This window comes from Podarcis melisellensis, assembly GCF_964234715.1.
Source record: "Podarcis melisellensis genome assembly, chromosome: 2".
Taxonomy (NCBI): Eukaryota; Metazoa; Chordata; class Lepidosauria; order Squamata; family Lacertidae; genus Podarcis; species Podarcis melisellensis.
Window position 1 is genome coordinate 62,011,223 of NC_138529.1, and position 18,474 is coordinate 62,029,696.

The window sequence follows — 18,474 nt, forward strand, 5'->3', positions numbered from 1 at the left end:
AAACCGGGAAAGAACTATGTATTTCTGAGAAACCTTTATGCTGGCCGGTATTGGGACATTTCCTCCTGGTTTCCTGAGACACTAAAATAATCCAGCAATTCTTTGACATGGGAGCTGCGGCACAATTAAAATCTCAGCTCCTCGGGCAGACATGTGACTCCCTCACCTCCCAGAGGACTGCCCTAGTGTGCCAATAACAGCTACTGCACTGAAGGATGTTTCACAATCCACTGCCAGGCTTAATTTCTCTTAGCATGAGAACATGCCACTGTGGCAAAGGGTTGGCGGGGCAGTGCCTCGATTCACCCCAATGAACCAGCTGTCTGATGGTGTGAACAGGGGAGATCTTGCTGTGGCTTCGGACACTCCTCTTTCCTGCTGCCAACTCACACGATGAAGCAGACAGAGTTAAAAGAAAGATCCCCTCATGTCTCGGAATGCACATAGATCATAACACCCACCCCACTCCCTTGAGATTTATGAACCTTCCTCCTCCTTCTACCTAGCTTTCTGCTTTGCATCCTTGCAGCGGGCGTTCCCGACTCCAAGCCTCCACCTTTGCAGAGCAAGGAGCACATTGGGCCCCTCGCTCCCTCGAGGGGAAGGAACAGCTGGAAAACATGAAGGAGGCTTAAAGAACTGACAAACAAGGAGTGTGTCTGGCATCAAACTGCACAGCGCCGGGGTGTGCAGAACACACTTTCCAACGGCCTTGCCATGCACCTCCCCTTCACCCGAACTTCACACCGCAGATGCCCCGTTCTGCAAGAGCAACTGGATGGTCAATCGCGATGTCAGGCAACTGGGGGAAGCTTAGTTTGCTGCTCCTGCAGATCCATAGCTCTGAGGATGCTTTTTATAGCCAGCTCTGGAGCCTAGAAATAGCCTGTTCCAGGGCGCAGAGTGAGCGCAGGAATGAGAAGGGTTTGTGTGCGCATATTTTTTAAAAAGGGGCAATAAATCACAGGCAATTACAAGGATAAAGCCCAGTCCTAATAACTCCTCCAAATATCTGGCACAAGCAAAACTTGCTTAGGCTGCCGTTCAAACGGTTACATCATCACCCAAGGAATGCTTTGTTAGAGAGTCAACTGCTGCTACCATCCCCACTTGAGCTCTGGTCCTGTCAGAGTTTCCATCCCAGCCTTGGTTTTAAATAGGGGTTTATATAAAAACAGGATTTAGGACCTTGCTTGGTAATATGGACTTGGCAGTCCTCCTCATAGCCCCAGGCGGGTCAAGTTTATTTGCATTAATAACAATGGAAGAAGGAAAACAATTATATTTAGTTATTTCTAAATGGCCCAAGAAGGATGGGTTTTTCTCCCTTCCCACTAACCCCAGCAGGCAAGGGGGCTCTTCACACATTCCACAAGGGGCTCCCTCCTTGATCACTGTTGTGTTTCTGTGACTCCAGGCCTGTCTTTTAGCAGCTTGACAGCGCTGGTGGGGTGGAAGGCCGAGAGACCAACAGTAGGTGGAAGCCGATTCTGGCTTTGTCCCCATCTTCCTCCCTGCTGAGTCATACAGGGCTCCTTCACACTTTGTTTGCCCCATGCCTAGAAAGCACAGGTCTAGCTAGTTTTCTGCTTGTTGTCTGCTTTCGGCTTGGGACCAAATGGTCTTCCGTTTGTGCCACCGCTTTCCCCGGGAAAACAGTCTCTTTACTGAATTGGAGCAAACGTCAATCTGTGGACAAACCGGTTGACATTCCTGGGTTTTTATATTATTATTTTGTTCATTCAGAGGTCACAGTGTGTCCCTAGAGATCTCTGCACTCAGCTCACCTCTGCATAGTGGGCAAGCATCCCACTATTTGTTTATATAATCCTGTATCTCACACTCAAAGACAGAGTTGACTAGAACAGGCAGGATTTTTCCAGGTGTTATCCATATAAGTATTGTGCTGGTCTCAATTTCGACTCATGCTAGTCCAAACAGCAAAGGTAAGGTAAAGGTAAAGGACCCCTGGATGGTTACGTCCAGTCAAAGGTGACTATGGGGTTGCGGCGCTCATCTTGCTTTCAGGCCGAGGGAGCCGGTGTTTGTGCACAGACAGCTTTTTGGGTCATGTGGCCAGCATCTGGTGCAACGGGACACCATGATGGAAGCCAGAGCTCATGGAAACACCGTTTACCTTCCCGCCACAGCGATGTCTATTTATCGACTTGCACTGGTGTGCTTTTGAAGGGCTAGGTTGACAGAAGCTGGGACAGAGCAATAGAAGCTCACCCCATTGTGCCATCGACCTTCCGATTGGCAAGCCCAAGAGGCTCAGTGGTTTAGACCACAGCGCCACCTGCTCCCTAGCAGACTGAGGAGGTGAAGTGGGTGAGCACAGGCAGACCTGTTTGTACTGTTTGTACTGTTACAATAGTACTCTTAAAAAAAAAATCCTCACAAGGTTGGCATGCAACCTATTTTGGTACAAATTAAATGCAAGTCTCTGGTGCTTGTGAGATTTAAGGGAGCAGGAAAGGCCTGCCACCTTGGTCCCCCTTGTGTGGTGTAGTGGTTAGAGTGTTGGACCAGGACCTGGGAGACCCGGGTTCAAATCCCCACTCAGCCATGAGGTACATTTGGAGACCTCGGGTCAGTCCCTTAGCCTAAACTGCCCCTTAGCCTAAACTACCTCACAGGTTGTGAGGGAGAGCCACCTTCAACTCTTTGGAAGAAAGGTGGGCTATGTAATAAATAAATACCCCCAAGAGTAAGGGTGGGGAGGAAAGAACAGCCAGTGAATGGGTCTTTTGCTTCCTTCATGGACTACCAAAGGTATTGGTGTCTGTTGCCGTTCTGGGCTGCCATTTCTTCTGATCTCATACGGCAGGAATTGTGAATCTGTTGCTTTATCTATTGTAGCGTTGGAAGGGACCCTAGTGCAGGAACATGCAACTGCCCCATACAGGAATCGAACCTGCAACTTTGGTGTTGTTGGACTCCAGCTCCCATCAGCCCCCGCCAGCACGGGGATGATGGGAGTTGTAGTTCAGGAACACCTGGAGGGTTATAGCTCATCCCTGCTCACAACTCCAGCCAGTATAAAGAATGCAAGAAAGAGCCACGGGTAAATTGGGGAGGGAGAAATAGTACAGCTCCTTTAAAACTCATCCTGGCACTTGGATTTTCTGCAATTATTTCGCAAAACAGACTTCGAAGGATTTGCTGTTCGCTGCTATGTCTCTAAAGGAAGAAGTTCATGCAAAATGTTTTCGGGAAGCTACGGGCTGCAAAAGGACTTTAAAAACATAATGATGTGGGCATCGGTGCCCAGGGAGACAAAGCAGAGAGTTTTGGGCACTGCTTGTTCTGTACATGATCACACTGTCCTACATTTGCTGCACTAACTACTAGAGCCAATCTCTGCCAGGTTTTCTCTTTGTAGAATGCTATGTATGCGGTGGAGGAGGAAAGATGTTTCAAGATATAAAATAGCTGCATAGCTTCTGCTTATAATCAAAGGTAGCATCCAAATTCAGAGAGCAGTAGAGTGAGGTTGGGCACTGTTTTGGAGGATAGGAGTGTTGCATGTTAGGGAGTGCTGCAGTAACCCTATGAGTCTGGGTAGGTTGTTTTTTTAAATACAGTGTGTGTAAAGATAGAAAGCTGGTAAGAAAGAAGGGCACATGTATCTGTTGTGTGTATTACAGTGACTAACAAAAAAAGAGAGATTAATTTCTGATAGCAAAATGCCTTCCTCAGCTGCTCTGCTATGAATCAAAGGGTCCTGTCAACAGATGGTTTTTAAAGCATCAAACAGCACTTCAGACAAGTTTGTGCTCTGGGATCCTGGAAGGATGCAGGTTGTTGTTGTTTATAAATATTTTTAATTAATCAGGCAAGAATTTCAATCACATTCAGGAATAAATGAATAATGGGGAGAAATACAGTTGAATGAAAATGAAAATTAAACACACACACACACAGTGCAAATTTGGGTTGTTTCATACACAATCCCTAGAAAAATAATCATCTTCTGCATCTGTGATCTCTGCAATGTTATTTGGAACTGAAGCAAGTTATCTTGGTTTAAATGGGTATCTCTGCCAGCTCCACCCACTATGCGTGGGGTTGAAGATTAAGACATATAAGGAGTGAATATGGCTTTTGTGGAGCATTATAAAGCCATGATTTTCTACAGTACATGCATCCATACATGTTTTCTTCTGTGGCGCAATTGCCATAATTAAAAAATAAAACGCATATGGCAAGTCAAAGAGAGAAGGGGAGAGCCTCATTCCTTGAGTTGCCTGTCTCCCTGTCAATGTGCTTTTAAAGCTGGAAGGCTCCCAGTCATTTCCTTAGCTTTACAGCAGTGGTTTGGGAAGTGGTATGGAAGTTTTACTTAATCACAAACTTGGCAGAAGGCACGAGACACCACATGGAAAGTCCTTTCCCTCCAACTTGCTGGCCTTACTCTTTCTAGGCCAATGGTTCCAATTAGCCAAGAACTGCAGACTCCAAAACTTGGAAATTAATCAATAGCCAACTGTAATGCTCTATTGATTAGATTTAGAGATGGAAGAAAGAACATTGGTTTTTGTGTGTGTAAATGTAGACATAACCAAACAATTACCGTACATGTAATGGACATGATGTAGGGTTAAACTTAGGCTGCAATCCTAACAACAGTTTCTAAGGACTACTTCCACTCTGAGCCCAGCTTCGGCTGGGGAGGGCGGGATATAAAAAAATTATTATTATTATTATTATTATTATTATTATTATTATTATTATTATTACTTACTTCGCTGTGTAAACATGTGCTGATGCTGAGCACATTGTGGATCAATCAGGCCCTATACTGTAATTAGTGACCAGCTTTATGAAATGTGTGAGCTTGTGAAACATTTAGAACTGTGTAGCAACCATCTTTCTTTCTTTTTTATTTTATTTGGCAATATGGAAAGACTTTTAATTAAAATTAATTAAAAACATATGCCCTGGACCTCTGCAGATAGAACATTTAACAACCTCATGAACCCCAAACCACTGCCAAGTTTCATCTTTTCAGCTTGTCTGGTAGGCAAAATTTAGTTACAACACCTTTTATCCTATTATCATCATGGCTTAGGACTTAACATATTACTGTATAAGATGCACCAGACCATAAGACGCACCTAGTTTTTGGAGGAGGAAAACAAGAAAAAAAATATTCTGAATCTCAGAAGGCAGAACAAAACGGATCGCTGCGCAGCGAAAGCAGCGATCCCTCTTGCTGTTCTGGCTTCTGGGATAGCTGCACAGCCTGCATTCGCTCCATAAGACGCACACACATTTCCCCTTACTTTTTAGGATGGAAAAAGTGAGTCTTATAGAGCAAAAAATACGGTAACTTGTCCTGGCCCAATCAAGCTCTAGATTTCTGTTATCTGACATTTCCTTAAGGATGAGGTGTTGTAAATGTTCACCCCAATATAGAGCAGGAAGTTATGGCTAATCCCAGTTTCTATATTATACAGTGTATACCTGTGAAACCACAGGCCCAGTTCTCTCTCTCAAACAAAAAATAGCACCAATTTTTAGAGCAAAGGGCGTTGCAAAATGTGCTTCCTGTCTGCAGGAACCTGTGTGTTCCTTTATGCTTCTCGTTTTCCTTTTTCTCTTCAATCCCAGCTACAGCACTAGAAGTGTTCTTGACTAGGACTAGGGTTCAGCTCATCCACAAAGCACACCCCCAAAATTTGGCCAGTGGTACAATTAGGTAATTTTAGACCCTCGAGTGACTGGTTTTACCAGAAGGAAAAAGATTCCCCTTTCATTAAAAATATGAATTACAGTGGTACCTCAGGTTAAGAACTTAATCCGTTCCGGAGGTCCATTCTTAACCTGAAACTGTTCTTAATCTGAGGTACCACTTTAGCTAATGGGGCCCATTGCGCCGCCACCGCACGATTTCCCAAGGTACTATTTCCGGGTTAGCGGAGTCTGTAACCTGAAGCGTCTGTAACCCGAGGTTTCACTGTAGTCTGCTGACTTCAAAAATGCAGTAACCCAGCCCTGTTGCTGCGTCTGAGGCCCCTGCTGCCCATTCTGCTGAATGGGGTCCTGCCCTGCACCATACTTTACCCACCTCATTTAAGCCCAGATATCCTCTCTTATTAGAGCAGGATCATATGTATATGATCCTGTCAGATTTGCTGTGACTCCAGACCTTCAAAGTGTCCCTGTTTTCCAGGAACGTCCCTGATTTAGAGAAGCTGTCCCATTTTCTGATTTGATCTCAGAATGTCCCACTTTTCCTTAGGATGTCCCTATTTTCATTGGAGGGTATGGCATTATCCAACCCCTGAGCCATCTGAAGGCAATTCTGTATAGGGAAGCTTTTTAAATGTTTAATGTTTTAAGTTTTTATATATCTTGGAAGCTGCCCAGAGTGGCTGGGGCAACCCAGGAAGATGTGGGGGGGATAAATAGTAAAATTATCATTATGGAATGGGGCATCCCTATTTTCATCGGATCAGTGTTGGAGGGTATGTGACTCCATTGGGTGGTTTCTCGGTAACTCATCCTGGCAGCACAAGGATTACTGCTTCCTCCGCCTCTCACTGTAGGCACCCAGTGTCCTCCCCACATCTGCTCTGGAAACCTGCAAGTGGAGTGGGGGGAATTGTGCAAGCAGAAATCTTTGTGCTGACGAAACTGTGTACTTGGTGCCATGTTGCATACAACCCATTTTATTTATTTTACACAACATGGTTTATTGTTTATTGTGGGTGTCTTGTGTGAGTTTATAACTGTGCTGTCAGGGAACTGCCATCGGAGCTAGAGGCAGAGGCAAGGCTCCAGAGCGATGCTGGAGAGGGGCCCAGCAGGGAGAGAGGCAGCCCATCTGCTGGGGAAGGAAATCAGCGTAACACCAGGGGTGAAGGGGGGCAGATGGGGGAATCGGCGAGGGGGCTCCAGGACTCCTCGCCGGAGACCAGCGGGGAAAGCACGGGCCCTCCGCTGCCCACACCCAGGGAGAGTAGGCGGAGACTTGGCATCAAAGAACTTCTTTGCTGGAAGAAGTTCAAGAAACGCCCACTGACGGATTCTGCCAGCGACTGAAACAGTCACGAAGTGAAGGGCTGTCCAGACAGAAAGGGTTTAATTAGGTAACCTAGCCAGGAGTGGCGGCAACTTACGCACGAGCAACCCCTATAACCATTACATGTGCTAGTAGACTTTTCTGATTTTGTGACTTCACTGAGAGTTGCTGTGTGCACAAAAAAGGGGCATACCAATCTCCTGAGGGCTCCTCTGAGGGAATGTTTTCCTATGGGTTCTCACACACATAGAAGACTAGAACCTTTCCCCTGATGTTCTGGGTTCCCTAGTTCTTTAATAAAACAACACCCATGTAGGGCATTTTCATTTATGTGGTAGAAGTATCTAGTTGGTATGTGAACCTCCACCTACTATCAGGAAGGGTCATCAAGAAACAGGCTTAATGCTGTTAAGTTCTTATTTCATATAAAAAAGGGTTATTTGCTTTGCAGACCCAGAAAGAAGGACTGTTTATCGATTAACACAGTGGTTTTCAACCAGTGTGCTGTGGCACCCTGGAGTGCCTTGAATTATGATCAGAGGTGCGGCAGGCAACACTGGCCTCTGTCCCTCTTTCCTTCTCTCCCTCCTCTGATGCCCTCTTGTGTCTCTGCCTCCCAAAGGCTTGTGTGGCTGTTTGTTGCAGCAGCCCTGGCTACAAGCTCCCCAGGTGAATGGGGGAATCCTCTTCCTAGGCCTCTGTGGGGCAGCATGAGGAGGCACCTCTCTTTCGGGCGGGCAGGGGCTCAGAGACCAGGAGCAGTGGTGGTAGCTGTCCAGAGGACTCCCAAGGAGAAGGGAGAGGAGAGGAGGCTGAGGGAACACTCCACAAGGGCGGGTGTTTGGAAAAGGGTATGGGGCTGCAGGCTCTGCAAGCAAGGGGTGACCTAACTGGGCCCCACAAGGGTGCTGCAGAAAGAAAGTAGTTGGTCAAGGGAGCCATGGACTCAAAAAGATTGAAAACCTCTGGAGGTTAACGCAATTTGATGGGAAAATGAAAGTAACTGCATAACAAACTAAAGGGTGGAGCAGCAACTCATAATATTTACAGACAATGTTTAACTCCATACTACCCATTATTATAGTTGTCCTCATGTGCTGCTTCTGAGAATGAGAACTTAGGCTTTGTGTAAAACACGAGCTTGCTGCTATGCGGTTCTGTGTGCGCACGCATGTGTATAGAATACATATTTGGAAAAGTTGTTGTTTCATCTGTTCTCTATGCATTTGGACACTGCGTAAGACATCGCAACTAAATTTTGCATGATGGTGCCTGAGATCAATGAGCAGTTTTTTGTCTATGTTTGGATATAACTGGACACCATTTTTAGGGTTGCCGTATTTCAAAAAGTATAAAACCAGGACACCCTGAGAGTTGTTAAGCTTTACAAAACGCAAAAAAAAAAAACCCCTACAATTTTTTTGATTGACAAAACACCACCTTTCAGAAATTCCACCAGTTCCGCCTTTGAAATCCCGGTAATGTCCGGGGAAATCTGGACATGTGGCACCCCTCACCATTTTGAAACACGAGGGTGTAACTTAACTTTTCAAAACTGTACTGATTGGGGGGGGGGGTCTTATAATTCCTGAGCAATGCATGTGACCTACACACATCTAGAGGAATTGATTTTGTTGAGTTCCCTTGGGATCACCTGCTGTGCAATCATGCACATCCCATAATGGTCCAGTCAAGGCTTCTAGTACAACTCTTGCAGCTTGAGTCTCTGTGCCTGTTTGCTACATTTTTAAACGAGTCACTGCATTTGCAATGCAGCTGTATTGAGAGAATGTTACGATATTCTTGCAGAAGACAAGAAGGTAATGGAGATGCAGAAGAGCAGCCGGACCCTCCACATATGCTAACAATCAGTCTTCATTTCCTGGCCTCTGTTCATGCCTCTGGGGCTGCAGTCCAGTAAACACTTCCCTGGGAGCATGTCCCATGGAACTAAATGGGACTTACAGTTCTTCTGAACAGAGATGCATAATAGTGCATTGTTAGTGACTGTTTCCTCTTTTAGGACAGGTGTCTGGTTTTGACACAGGGTGTGTTCCTAACCGCAGTTGCAAGTGGAAAGATGACCCAAAGGGAGGGACAACAGTAGAAGAAGTATTCCTTTGTCTGAATTTCTGGCTGCTTGCAAAGTAGGCTTCATATACTTTCCCTCCAAGATATGTATCCCTAGAGGATCCCTGGAAAATTCATGTATTCACTATCACATCTAATGTGCACCTCAATTTTCAGAACCTTGAAACCAAAAAAAGTACAGTATTTGCTGGCGAATGCAAATGTGCCATGGAATCTAATGTGCACCTTAATTTTTGCAACGTATTTTGGCCAAAAAAGGTGAGCAATAGATTCGTTGTTATTGTGGCTTTTTATATTGGGTCAGATCGTTGCTATTAATGTTTGATGTTTTATTATGTTTTTATATGTTTTGGAGTTGCTTGGGTAACCCAGCCAGATGGGTGGAGTATAAATAAATTACTACTACTACTTCTACTATGATGCAACCTTGTTAATGCATATTCTTCAATGGATACTTGGAGGATGAATGTTACATCTGCATCAGCTCATATAAGTGGGTTAAAGGGTAGTTTTCCTTCAGACCTTTCTCAAATATATAAAGCTCACTGGACTGTTTTGTTATGACCATTGGCATATAACATATTGTAATATATAACAGGTTTTATGTACAAATTAACTGCAGGTGTGACACAAGTATTACTTGGACTTGGACAGTTTGCTAGGACACACTATTCTGAACTGAGCTGCTTCTCAAACACTTCTTCTCCAACCCCAGAAGCAGCTCATTCAAGGCATTTCCTATTAAGGAAAAGACTGTGGGTTCTTCTTTTCCATCTGATCAGTCACCCTCCAGTTCCATCAGCCTCAGGCAGCATAGCCAATGATCAGGGATGATGGGAGTTGTAGTTCAGCAAGATCTGAAACGCCACAGGCCTCACTTCTGCCTCATATGATAGTCACTTCTTCTCTCAGGTAGACCACCATACTAATACAGAAAGTGAGCGAGCACAGCAATCAAAACATGGAAAGAAGAAATAAAAAGTCGATAGCCATCTTCCCACTCTGAAAACTGGTTGGAAGTGCTGTCCATGTAACCTTCTGTTGACAATTTGTGGCCTGTCTTCTTCAGCTGCTTAATATATGCCTGGGAAGATCACAGATGATCATTCGGGGGGGGGGGGGAGTTGTTGGGAATGGGCTGTAGCTCAGTGGTTAAGCACCTGATTTGCTTGCAAAAGGTCACAGGTTCAATCCCCAGGATTTCCAGGTCAGGCCAGAGGGGACTCCTGCCTGAAACCCTGGAAAGCCACTGCTCTGTCACCAATGCTGAGCTAGAAAGATAGACCAATGTTCTGACTTCCTATGCAAAGTTGATGATCAAGGCTACTATCACTTTAAAGTATGGCCAACCCTCACAGGTCACAGCACAAAGAGATGGTTAACTGCAACCCAAGAATGCATGAAAAAACCCCACCGAACGCCCTCTTATTCCCACACAATTATGCCCAGTGTTTCCTCTTCCTTGTACATTGTTCTAGCCTGCTGATCAGGTTCTGCTTCCTTACATTTTATATAACTTGTCGCATAGGGTGGCCACTTAATGCACCACCACAAAACCCAAGAGGATTCAACTTGAGGAGCCATTACTATAATGTAAATAGAAGTACAGTATATCTCAGCATGGTGCTTGTGTGCCTCCTTAGTCCCTTGTCCCCACACCAACTGTTGCCGGCCACATTCTAGTAACCTGCTCTCCTGCCTTTGGGTTGTATCCCCTCAGGTTAAGATGACCTGGTCTGGTTGTCAAGATGAAGAGTCACAGAGTAGACCCATGAAACTGATGGACATGACTTATGACCCAAGTTAAGTCATGCCCATCAGTTTCGGGGTCTACACTCTGTGACTCTTCATCTTGACAACCAGAACTTGACAACTGAACTTAGACCATACAGCCCTTAAAAGAGAGGACTTATTCAAGCAGAGGAAATGGCCTCTTTCAAGTTGAATATGTGGCCACCCAATGGTTGTAGTGTTGTTCTCCGAACAGTGCAATATGTTCAATCCGGGTCTGGGGTGGGGAAGCCAGGGCTCAGCCCCGATCTTCCAAGATGGCAAGGTATCTCCCAGCCTTCCTCTCCATCGGAGATCAGACTGCAAGAACAGAGTGCATGTCGTCCTGTGCCAGGCAGAGGAATTCCACACCCCGATATAATGTGTCTCTGCAATGTCCTGGCAGCGCACAGCAGCATTCTTACTGAACACATCCCCACAGGATTCTGGTGTGCTGCACCAAGACAATCGCTTCCTTATCTTCTCACTCTTGGGAGAAACAAAAATAAATGACAGGAAAGGCTGAGGCCTACCAGAGCCCACAGGCCTGAAATGGCAAAGCAGCAGCTGAACAGCTCCACCTGAGCAGATTAACACTGGCTAGGATCCCACAGTCAAAACCATCTCCACTCGGAGGGTATTTGTCTCTTCTTTTGAGGAAGTGCCAAGGGGTGGTTGTGTAAGTTTCCAACCTCAATTCTTGCACATGTGCAAGAAGCACAGGGTTTAGGTTACTGCGTGGTCAGAGACAAAGCTTTTGAATAGCCCTCTCTGTGATGTGCGGGGAAGCTGCCTTCTACAGAGCCAAACCATTGGTCAACAGAGCTCAGTATTGTATACAAACAGGCATCTTTCTAAATCCTACCTGGAGATGCTGGGGATTGTTGAACCCAAGACATTTAGTGTGGACACTGTATTCTTTGTGCTACACTGTTAAAACCTTTTTATGTGCACTGGGCAATTTAGATTGTGATAGTTTTAGCAGGTTTCATGTTTCACCTCTCTTAATTTTATCATATTTTTGGTTTGTATTATAATATAATGCATTTGTAGTTTTGAATTTATTTCCATGCCACCGTAAAATCTATTATTGGACTTGGTGCCATTTATAATTTTTAATATAAATAAATAAAATATTATCCTGAAGAAACCTCAGATAGGTATCGAATGTTGCTTGCTTCTTTTCAATGGAGCCGTTTAAGTGAATTTATATTTCCCAAACCAATAAACAAACCCAAATGCAGCTCTTTTTCAAAATTCAGACTTCTCCAAATTTTGGCATGCAGTTCTCCAACCAAACAACATATATTGGGGGGGGGGGACTGTGCATATATTTGTGAAAATAATATACAAAAATTGGGGGAAATTCCTAGCAAAAATGTGTAGATTAGGGAAAATGCACATACAAATGTGTGTTGATTTTCACGCTGACTTTTAAAAAGAACATTCTTAAACCAATGTGGAAAGCTGATTTTAAGATTGAAAAATTGGGAAACTGAGATTTGTCTAGCTTAGTGTAGAGATGGAATACTTTAAAATGATATTCATGGTGTGAAATTTGTGAGAAGCTGTCACTCAGATTTGCTTGGTGTAAGTTCTCCTAAGTATGGATAGTAGTAATTTGAGTGCATGGTATGTTCCCATTCTAGTTCTTTCCATATCTCTGAAAGTAATCTCCCAAACACTGTCCCTCCTGCTCACTGCAATTTTAAAATGTAGTGCAAACTGGAGAAAAGTTCTGACTGGTCTGATAGGAAATTGTTTGACTTTGCTTATAAGGGGATTAACGTACTGTGCAATACAGTTAAGCATATTTATTGAGCAGAGACAGGTGCACGCTGCAACAAAAAAGAAAAAAGGAAAGGAAGAAAAGAGCAACAGTCACAGATGTTCTTTAGTAAACCTTCCCACAGAATTCAAACATATAGAATAACATGTTTGTCTTCTGAGATCTCTTTTTCCCTGAGAAATGAGCAAAAATGTGTGTCAAGAAAGGAATGTTTATGGACAGTGAAAGCTTATGGATATTTACTTGCAGAAATATTAAGTTATATGGTGGGGTTTGCCCCATCATTTTGGCAAGGCTTCATTTGAGCCAAGCTCACCAGGCTTCAGCCCTAGAAAAATGTGCTCATCGTGCCATATTGAAAGCAAGGGCACTTCTGAGCATGGGCAAAGCGTGTTTTCTTTGCCAGTCTGTAACAGTAGCCCATGCCTTCTGCGAACAGAAGGCAGAATTTTGTGATCAGTGGCTTGAGAACATACATTTATCTTAGAAATTAAGAACGGCACATTGTGAAATTTGTTGTTATAGCAATCTGTCCTAATAAGGAAGCAGAAACAGTCACACCTGACCATGGCAATTAGCGACAGACTTATTCAAACAACATGATTCAAGAGGGAATTCGTCTTGCTTGGTCATGTAAAATGTCCTGAAATGTTGTATTTTGTAGTAGATAACTGACCACTGAAAGAAAAGGCAGCACAGCTTTTTTCATTCAAGCTACTCTGTAACCTATATAGACAAACTGTGCAATCCTACACATGGGGGTATGTTCAATGGGACTTACTCCCAAGGTAAGTGTGTTCTGTATGCTGTTGTATATTATGCAGCCTTAATGGTCTGTTTCAGGGTTGGGAACCCGTACTGCAAGGACTGTATGTGGCCCTCAGCCTAATTTCATGTGGATAGCCGGGAGGGGGGGCGGGATGGGGGTAAGGCATGAGCAAAGCCAAGGGAGGGCAGAGGGGCAGCTGTCCCTCCCCACCAAGTAAACCAACAAAAATACTTAACTAACTGAGGTTCTGCCCCCACTAACATGAAGCCTGCTCCCTCCCCAACATAAATCCTGGCTATGCCCACAGGGTAAGGAGTGGCGGATAGAAAGGCAGGTGGCACTGTCTACTTTGAGCTTGGTGCCCACTTACTGCCAGTATGTGCCCCCAAATTTATCCTCAAGGCAGCTCTTGGAAGAAAAAAAAGGGTCCCCAACATCAGAGAATATATTAAAATTCAGAGGACTAGGATGTAAACATTAATCAGAATATGCCAGCTCCTGAACAGCCAGCATAAATATTCCGGCAAAGCTGTGGGTTGTTTTGTGGCGGTGGTTTTTTTAACAGGAAATTGCCAATATCAACATTTTATCATACATTTCGCCATCAAACACACACACACACACACACACACACACACACACACACACACACACACACAAGCATGAGAACAAGAGGCTATTTACAAGAATGAAGACATTGTCCTGATTTCGGATTTTGAGAAGCTTGAAATGTACACCAGAGCTTCAGGGTAGCTGCCTGATCTCTCACTTGAGTTTAACAGCACACAACTGGAACGCAAAAAAGTACCCCAAACCTGTCTTTATACAATGCTGGATAGAACCTCACCTCTAATCCAGAGACAGCACCCTGAATCTGCACACTCCCATTCTATCTCCCAAACAAGCCTCACATTTGCTTTGACTTAAGCTGAAGATTGCCAAAACATCTTTCTTCTTTCTAGGACAATAATTGGGAAAGTATATGGAATGCACTCCCTTTTAAAGACGTGGGATCCAGCACTTGCCAGGAGCGACCCTGGAGATTTACAGGCAGATGCTTTGGGAAGACCACACATAACTTTTTGCCGAGTTTTCAGAAACTCAGCATATGACCTCGGCAACCAGAAGCGATTTAGGATACACGACCCACGTTTTAACCCCGGATCACTTGATCCAGAATTACTACCCCCACCCTACCCCACCCAGGGTCTAGTGTCAGCCAACCTGCAGGACCATTCATTCCTGCATAAATACGCGCGGACTACTTTCCCTGCGCCATCACCTATTTATTTATTTGTGATTATTATTATTATTTGGTTACCGCGCTTCATCTGTAGATCTCAGGGGGCTCATAACATAGAACTACAAGATAAAAAAACACAAAATTCATAATAAAAACGAGAACCAAAACAAACCACCACCCGGAGAAATCCTTTCTCCTCTGCGGCAGCTTTGCACACCCAACCTCCACCCTTCCACCCCCCCCCCCAGGGAAAGGCCAGAGAACGAGATCGTTCACACGTGACGCGAGTTTGAGCATGCCCCACGTGTACACGCCAGTCGAACAGCGGCAACCCGGGTCTACAGACACTTCACAGCCCCCCCTCCCCTCCCCAGGTACGAAAATCCCCCACACTCCTTCCAGCCAATCGCGCGTTCCCAAAGTTGCCCCGCGCTCCCCTCCCTTTCAGATTATACTTCGGAAGAAATCTCTTTGTTTGGAAGCGGCTGGAGGGCAACGCGCCTCCCCAGCCGCCCCCCTTCCCAAAGGAAGGACTTTAGTGACCGCTGGGCCCCAGCTTGGCTCCTCGACTTGCTTCTTTTTTGCGCGCGGGGGGTGCGGGGCGGGCTCGCGTCTCTAACTTTTCCTCCCACGCAAGGAGCCTCGTCTCCGGGGCAGTCGAGCACGGTGGCTCGGTTGCTAACTGCTCCTTCCTTCCTCTCTCTCTCTCTCTTTCTTGCAGGCTAAAAGTCTCTCTCCCCGCTCGGACCCGCTCACCGATTAGATGCGGGGTGTCTAGCGCGCCAGACCCGCTGCCCTTCCGTTCCCCTCCGGGTGCCTGTCAAAGGAAACCCGTCCAACAAAACTTCAACTCCCCTTAAAAAACTTCGCGCCCCCCGCCGCCGTTACCTTTCTTCCCGATTCGCAGCAGCCCATTTTGCTCCCCTTGCAGCCCATCCCTCTCGCAGCGCGGCGCGGGGAAAGCTCTCCGCGGAATCCCAGGGGTTAAGAGCCGCCGCCGCCGCCGCCGCGGGACGGGGAGGTCTCCCTCATCCCGCGCGCTGCCTCCTCCGACGACAAGACCCCGAAAGTGAACCTGACAACAGCCTGCATGAACTTCATGCGGAGACCGTCGCGCGCCGTAAGTCTCCGAAGAGATGCCCCTTCGAATGGTTCCCTTGCAAAAAAAGAAAGAGAGAGGAACTAGATAAAACTCCAGCTGCGGAAGAGTTAAGAGAAGCATCGCGATTGTTGATTATAATCAATATTATTATCGCAAGAGGGAGTCCGAGATGCAGGGGGCTACTTGACCTCCCAGGAACTTCCATCGCCAAAGAAGAAGAATTATCATTGAATCATCGAATCATAAAACTGTAGCGTTAGAAGGGATCCTGAGGATCATTCTAATCCAGGCATAGGCAAACTTGGCCCTCCAGATGTTTTTGGGACTACAGCTCCCATCATCCCTAGCTAACAAGACCAGTGGTCAGGGATGATGGGAATTGTAGTCCCCAAACATCTGGAGGGTCGAGTTTGCCTGTGCCTGTTATAGTCCAACCCACTGCAATGCAGGAATATATAGCTGTCCCATACGGGGATAGAAACTGCAATCACGCTCTAAAATCATATATCATATCATATCATATCAATTACATTTGTTAGTCACTTTATCTTGCCTGGGGCAACCCGAAGCAACTTACAGCCAAACAGGCAGACAGGCAGACAACAACAACCCCAGCATAGATATATTAAAACTGAGAGGAAAAAGAAGTAGCTTTTAAAAATCCCACCCACTTACTAGCTTCTCCGGCACCCAGAGCAGCGGGGCAGGGGCGATCCGCCCAGGGGGGCAGTGCGGCGAGCTGCCCATGGAGTCTGCCTGGCAGACGCAAGCCCCACGCTGCCGTTTTGGGGAGTGCAGGGCCCTGAGTCACTGCTTCACTCCCAGGAGAGATGCGTGGCTCGGGCGCGCTAGGAAAATACAAAGACAAACATAGATACATTAAAACCGGCATTAGAAGAACAATCTAAAAAGACAATTCTATTATTATTTTGTTAAACTAAATTAAAACATCCTGCCCATGCAAAAAAAGGGGGGGCACAGATAATATACGTCCTATGTATGCATGTAAACTAGGCCTATGTGTTTCATGGCTGGGTAGGGGTTTGGACACAGGTCTCTCCACACCTACTGTGACATTTGAACCATTACACCACACTGTCTGTGGTTTCATAGAGTTGGAATGGTCAATCCAAGAGTCATCGAGTCCAACTCTCTGCAATGCAGGAATATGCAGGTAGCCCATATGGGGATCAAACCTGCGACCTTGGCTTGATCAGCACCACATTCTAACCAAGTGAGCTAACTGGAGTTTGTTCTTCTTAGATTTGTACCCTGCCTTTCCTTAAAAGCCCAAGACGGTGATGTTGCACTTTCTGCTTTTGGCCCCATTTTAAACAGGATATGAGTGGGTTGGTGGAATATATGCATTTGGAGTTGCATATGCCTGGCATCTTTTTTTAAACTGGGCCCTCAGCTCCGAAACATGTACAGTTACAGCGCTATACTATGCAAGTGTCTGCTCAGAAGGAAGTCCTGTTGAATTTAATGGAGCTTAATCCCAGCAGCAGCCACGAAATTAAAAGACGCCTGCTTCTTGGGACAAAAGCAATGACAAACCTAGACAGCATCACCTTGCCGACAAAGGTCCGTATAGTTAAAGCCATGGTTTTCCCAGTAGTGATGTATGGAAGTGAAAGCTGGACCATAAAGAAGGCTGATCACCGAATAATTGATGCTTTTGAATTATGGTGCTGGAGGAGACTCTTGAGAGTCCCATGGACTGCAAGAAGATCAAACCTCTCCATTCTTAAGGAAATCAGCCCCTCACTGGAAGGACAGATCGTGAAGCTGAGACTCCAATACTTTAGCCACCTCATGAGAAGAGAAGACTCCCTGGAAAAGACCCTGATGTGGGGAAAGATTGAGGGCACAAGGAGAAGGGGACGACAGAGGACGAGATGGTTGGACAGTGTTCTCGAAGCGAGTAACATGAGTTTGACCAAACTGTGGGAGACAGTGGAAGACAGGAGTGCCTGGCGTGCTCTGGTCCGTGGGGTCACAAAGAGTCAGACACGATTAAACAACTAAACAACAACAACAATCCCAGGTAAAGAGCTCTAGGATGACAGCTACAGAATCCCAAGCATCTGCAGCCCAAACACACGCAAATAGTGGCTGACGGCCTTGCTCAAACCCGGCAACATTGCACAGGTACATACATTCCTCTTTCCCACTTGTGTGGTGTTTCCCGTCTGGATTTAAGGGCAGCGCTGCAGTGCGTTTTGTGGCATGTTGTGGTTTTGGCTGTTCCTCAGCCCTGCCGTCTCCTTTCCCTCAGAGCAGCCCAGTATTAGCTGTAATACGATAACCTTTTCGGATATGTTGATAGGGCGGGCTTCCTGCTTTCTGGGCAGCAGCATGGCAGGGAGTGTTGTGGTTACAGACTTCAGTTACAGCACGTTTGTTTTTAAAATGTTGCCATTTAAATCGGGGGGCCCTGGGCGAGATTCGGTTACATCCTTTAAGACCCTTCCCTCAGTAAGAAGAATGGCAAATGCCTGGCTGGGAGGAATCCAGATAAATGGACACGTTTGTTGCCTCCTCCTTGGAAGGAAAAAAAAAATCTGTTAAACTAGCTGGCTGTAAATAATTACAGGGGCATCCATATTTGCATGGTGCCTGGTGCCTGGGATACAGTATATCCTAGTGTGCAGCAAAGGGTCTTTGCTTCATTCGGCTG

General features: G+C 45.7%; 1 protein-coding gene across 2 annotated transcripts in view; it reads right to left on the minus strand.

Annotated features, from left to right (window-relative positions):
- CCDC69 (coiled-coil domain containing 69) overlaps nt 1–15,925 on the minus strand; it is a 35,245-nt gene extending 19,320 nt beyond the window's left edge. The window contains exon 1 of one of the 2 annotated variants that reach the window (XM_081897038.1): nt 15,581–15,925. In XM_081897038.1, the coding sequence (XP_081753164.1) occupies nt 15,581–15,628 (48 nt within the window). In that variant the 5' untranslated portion in view covers nt 15,629–15,925. The remainder of the gene's footprint in view (nt 1–15,580) is intronic. The other variant, XM_081897037.1, reaches the window with a different exon arrangement.
- Nucleotides 15,926–18,474: the final 2,549 nt, after the last annotated feature.